At 39.0% G+C, this 5,803-nt stretch overlaps 1 protein-coding gene across 1 annotated transcript in view; it reads left to right on the top strand.

Annotated features, from left to right (window-relative positions):
• Positions 1-5,803, top strand: part of ACAP2 (ArfGAP with coiled-coil, ankyrin repeat and PH domains 2) — a 188,410-nt gene that overhangs the window by 111,172 nt on the left and 71,435 nt on the right. Inside the window, exon 5 of the mRNA XM_006884177.1 lies at positions 5,141-5,199. Coding sequence (XP_006884239.1) covers positions 5,141-5,199 — 59 coding nt within the window. The remainder of the gene's footprint in view (positions 1-5,140; positions 5,200-5,803) is intronic.

The following is a 5,803-nucleotide window of genomic DNA, read 5'->3' as shown; positions in this document are numbered from 1 at the left end:
AAGGATGAAGACATTGAAAAGCTTACCTGGGCCTTGTGGGCCCAATTCCAAGATAGCTTACTTGCATGGCTTTTGTCAGGAGGCTTCATAGGGTTGCTTGAATATCCTTACAACATGGTCCTTAACTCCCCCAAACAGGTCACCCCAGAGCAAGGGCAAGGAAGTAGTTGCAATAAATGCCTTTTATGATCTAATCTCAGAAGTCACACCTTGTAAAAACCAAACCAAACCAAACCAAACCACCCCACCACCAATAAAAAAAACCAACCTGAAACCAGGCCAAACCTGTTGTTTGATCTTTTCAGACCTATAGGGATACTTATGTGTTACAAAGTTAAAGGTTATTTTTTTGGCTGTCTGATGGCCTAATATGCAAGGAGTTGTGCAGCCAACAACATAAAGGCATGTGATTAGAATCTACCAGCTGCTCTAAGAGAAAAACATCGACAGTCTCCTTATTAAGGTGCCTATAAAGATGTCTGTATGGACATTTATTTTTCTCATTTGAGTAGCTATGTGTAGAATGACTGGTTAGTAAGGTAGATTTGTGTGTAACTTTTAAAGAAGCTACTAAATTGTTTATTGTGCCATCATACAAAACTTGAAGAGTTCCAGTTCTTCTGATATATATATTCATTGATTCTTTGTTACATTTCTCTCCCCCCCCCAAGTCCACTTTGCAATGCACTTCTTATTCTAGATTGTTGTTATACATATAATGCTCAATCGTATATTCTTTTCGGACAATTCTTCCCCTCATCTGTTTTAATCCAGTGTTCATTACATATCCACTCTTTAAATTTAATAATTCAACAGACTAGTCAGACTCATTGCTATCAATTCATACCAACTCATAGCTGATCCTCCAGTGGGATTTTGGAGGCTGTTAATTGTACAAGAGGAGATTGCCTGTCATTCTCCCACAGGGCCCCTGGCAGGTCAGAACTGACAGGCTCAGCCTTTGAGTTAGCGCTAGCTTCAATCTTTTCTCTATCTAGCATGAATGTTAAATTGAATATACTGTGGATCACCAGAAGAATGAACAAATCTTTTTTGAAATAAATACAGCCAGAATGCTCCTTAGAAGTGAGGATGATGGGGAGACTTCACCTTATGTCCTTTGAACATGTTATCAAGAGGGAGTGAGCTCTTGGGAGGAAGTTATGTTTGGTAAAGTAGAAGTGTGAAAGAAAAAGACTCAGTACGGTTGGTTGACAGTGATTGCACTATGGGCTCAAATGCAGTGATTATCTGTAAGGATCGTGTGGCTACACAGTGGTTCATTTTGTTGTACATGGAGTTACTATGACTTAGCACCGACCAGGTGGCCCCTCAAAACAAAAGCATGGAAACAAACTGAGCTTAATTTTGTAAGATGTGATGTGGGAGGTCTTTTATGACAAATTTTGAATTTATATTCTGTTTAGATTACCCATTTCTTCTTGTTTGAATTTCAGTAGTGGTTTATGTCCTTCAACGAGATTTTCCAGTTTACCTGTCCCGTTTATTGATATAAAATTATTAATATCAGTCCCTTGTTACCATGTAGATGCTGTAGTGAAATCTTACCTCTCTCCTTCTTGATGCTGAAAATTTTGTCTCCTTTCTTCCTAAGGATCTTGGAGGTATCAATTTTATAGATTTTCTCCAGAAAGACCTTTTGGTTCAGTGACTTATCTCTGTTGATTTTCTAATTAATTCACCTCGGCATGTTTCCGTCCATCTGTTTAGTTTAACATAACGGCAGGGGTGGGGAATTGTTTTCTTTCTGGAGGTAAATTGACAGATTTTGAAACTCTATATTAAGTCAAGATATGTTTGTGTGAGTTGGAGTTTGTGTTTATGTTTTTTAGTGTTTGTTGTTATTAGATGTTGTCAAATACAACTCAGTAGGACTCTATGAGCAACATACCTGAACTCTGTCCTGTCCGGTGCCAACCTCACAATCTCTGCCACACTTGAGCCCATTGATACAGTCACTGTGTCAGTCCACCTTCCTCTCTTTGACCATCTACCTTCCTTTGTAAGCATGATACTCTTCTCTAAGAAATAGCCTATATACCCAAAGTGTATACAGAGATAAGCTGCCCTACCCTTGCCTCCAAGGAGCACTCTGGCTGCACTTTCTCCAAGCCATATTTGTTCTTTTGGCAGCCATGGGATATTCAGTACTCTTCTTCAACACTATAGTTCAATAACATCAGTTTCTTCTGTCATCCTTGTTCAGTTTCCAGCTCTCAGCAGGGAAATGATTGAGAGGACCATGGTCTGAACTAGGGAAGAGTATAAAAATTTACTGATAAAGTGCTCGCTTCGGCAGCACATATACTAAAATTGGAACAATACAGAGAAAATTAGCATGGCCCCTGTGCAAGGATGACACGCAAATTCGTGAAGCGTTCCATATTTAAAAAAAAATTACTGATAGCAAAATTTCAGAAAATGGAATTTTAGAAATATTTAAAAAGCAAACATGCAAAGGATTGAGTGAATCTCCACCTCCCTACTTCTCATTAATAGGAGGACATGGGATTTTTCAAAAGTACTTAATTTTTTACTCTTCATTTGGTATCGGTTGCAAACTCTGTTGTACATCTGTAAATTATGAGAGTAGTTGGAGTTCCCCTTTTTATGAAATTTATGATACATGTTGTTAGGTGCCATCAGGTCATCTGTGACGTGACCCATAGCGACCCGATGTATAACAACTCTAAAGCCTGCCCTGTCCAGAGTCAGTCTTACTTACCGACTCCCGACACACCTACCCCTGTTGCCGTAGTCACTGTATCAATCCATCTCGTGCAGGATCTTTCTCTCCTGCACTGTCCCTTTACTCTTCAGAGCATGATGTCCTACTCCAAGGACCAGTCACTCCTGGTTATGTGACCAGAGTATGTGAGATGCAGATTTGAAATTCTAGCCTCCAAGGAGAAACTTATTTTCACTCCCTTCAAGACAGACTTACTGACTATCAGAATTAAATATGACCCATTATTTAAATCATCATTAACATGTCATTGAGTTGGAACTGACTCATAATTGACTGTCTACTGGATTTTCAGAAACTGTAAATCTCATAGGAGAAGATTGTCTGTCTTTTTCCTGTGGAGCACTTTGTGGATTCAAACTACATGCCTTTCTCTTGGCAACATTACTCCTTACCCTGTAGCCCACCAACACCAAGAAAACAAAAAATAACCACCACTGGACCAAAAGGCAACATCATGATAGATAGAGATTTCATCGTGCTTGAATCCACAATCAACACCCTTTGTACCAGCAGTCAGGAAGTCAAAAGACATGTTGTATTGGGAAGATCTGCTGTCAAGGACTTCTCTAAGATGCTAAGGAGCAATGATGTCAATTTAAAGACTAAGGTGTACCACATTCATGCCATCATCTTTTCAGTTACTTTTAATGCATCTGGAAGTTGGGCAGTGACTAAGGATGACAGAAGAAGAATCAGTGCCTTTGAATTTTGGTGTTGAGGAAGAGTACTGAATATCCCATGGACTGCCAAAAAAAATAAACAAGTATGTTTTAGAAAAAGTACAACCAGAGTACCCCTTAGAGGCAAGGGTGGTGAAACTTGATGTCATATATTTTTGTCATGTTACTAGGAGGGACCAGTCCTTGAAAAAGACCTCATGCTTGGAAAAGTGGAGAGTCAATGGGCGTGAGGAAGACCCTCTACAAGATGAATTGTCACGGGATTCAGATAGATATTCAAGATAAGGAGGATGGCACAGGAGAGGACAGGATTCAAGTCAGCTGTTCGTAGGGTTACTCTGAGTAACTATGTTACTATGTAAGTTACTAAGAGTTATACTTAATGACACCTAACAACACAGTCATTTAAATGGAGTGAAATACTGTTCCAAGGAGTATTTTCATTGCCTTTAATATAAAAGATTAAACATGTTTATTTGAACTAAAAAAATGTAAAACATTAGAATTCTTGCTTCTAATATAAGTAAAAAAATGTATTGCGATGGGAAAGTCTGTGGTTAGGGACCTCTCTAAAGTACTCAAGAGCAACGGTGTCTCTGGAGACTAAGGTGCACCTGATACAGGCCATGGTCTTTGCAGTCACTTGTTAGGCATCAGAGAGTTGGACAGTGACTAGGGAGAATAGAAGGAGAATTGATGCCTTTGAGCTGTGGTGCTGGAGAAGAGTATTGAATGTTCCATGGACTGCCAAGAACACAAACAGATTCATCCTAGAGAGGGTTAAACTGGGCTGCTCCTTGGAGGCAAGGATTCTGGGGCTTCGTCTGAGATACTTTGGACATGTTGTAAGGAGGGACAGGTCCTTGGAGAGGGACATCATGCTTGGGAGGGTAGAGGGACAGCGAAGGGAGGGGAAGACCCTCTATGAGGTGGATTGATTCAGTGACTGGGGTAATCGGGATGGGTGTGTCAGAGGCCATGCGATTGGCACAGGATAGAACAGGGTGTAGGGCTGTTGTACATAGGGTTGCTATGAGTCGCAAACGACTTGACGGCACATAACAACAACAATATAAGTAACCTCTAATTAAGGTTTTATTGTTACCATCTATTTGGAACTGACTCATAGCTGACCCTTGGGACATTTCAAAGGCAGTAAACCACATGGGAGGAGATTGCTTTCTCCTAGGAGCAGTTAATGGATTCAAACTTAGGGCCTCTGGGATTAGAGCGCAGCTGCCTACCACTTGGCCAACAGAACAACCTCTAACTATAAAATGACCTTAGTTAAAACCCCATAAAACTAATTAAGGTAGTTCTGGATTTTTTCGTTGAATGTATTTTGATGTAATGGAGCAAGAAGAGTCTGTAACAGATGGAAATCAGTTGTTTTCCAAAAAATTAAAATCAAGGAAATAGATTGCTGTATTATTTGAGCATTCTTTTTAAAACTTAAAGCACTTTTCCTATTTTCTAGAAATAGAAGCAGTTTTATTTTTGACAAGTTAAAATTGGCTCACCAGTCAACTTTAGTTCTTCTAAAGTTCGTATTGCATATGTGGTCTTGAATAAGAAGAGGTGTTATTAAAGTTTGAGCATTGGTAGAGGAATATGGTCTTTACTGATCTAATGGAAGATTTTTGTATTTATTTAATTTTGTAATTGTTAAATGTTTTATTTTATCTTTTAGATCCTGTTTGATCAAACTCAGAGATCAATTAAAGCACAGCTTCAAAACTTTGTTAAAGAGTAAGTCAATTGCAGTGGAGAGAGAGGCAGAACAACCAGTTAATAATCACTGGTAATTGGTATCTTTTGAAAGAAGTTATGGAACATGAATTACTGAAAATATTAAAGTTCTCTTCCTTTTTTAAATTGTCCAATATATATTGCATTTTTTTGGTATGTGAATTACTTATAAGGAAATAAGATTTTGTGTGTTTCAGTGGTTTCTTTATACCATGTGTTAAGTATGTGTGTACGTGTGTGTGTGTGTGGTGGTACTGTCGTACGTGTGTGTATTAAGTCGGAACTGAGCTATAGCTGATCTTCCAAGTGTGTTTTCAGAGCCTGTAAATTGCATGGGAGGAGATTACCTATCTTTCTTCCACAGAGCAGCTGGTGGATTTGAACTCCCTGACTTTGGATTGATGGCACAGCTTCTTACCCACTAACACCAGTGTGTGTGTGTGTGTGTGTGCGCGCGCGCGCGTGTGTATACACACACATACACACAATTTTAATTTTAATAAACAACCTAATGGCCCTTCAAAATCAAGGGAAATCCAAAATGTAGTTTAGATACTATTGCTTATTACAATTGAAACTAAGTTTACCATTGCCTCAATTACGA

Source organism: Elephantulus edwardii, unplaced genomic scaffold (assembly GCF_000299155.1).
Source record: "Elephantulus edwardii isolate Elephantulus edwardi_28Jun2011 unplaced genomic scaffold, EleEdw1.0 scaffold00032, whole genome shotgun sequence".
NCBI lineage: Eukaryota > Metazoa > Chordata > Mammalia > Macroscelidea > Macroscelididae > Elephantulus > Elephantulus edwardii.
The sequence above is the reverse complement of the archived record's forward strand: the minus strand, read 5'-3'. Positions and strand labels throughout refer to the sequence as shown.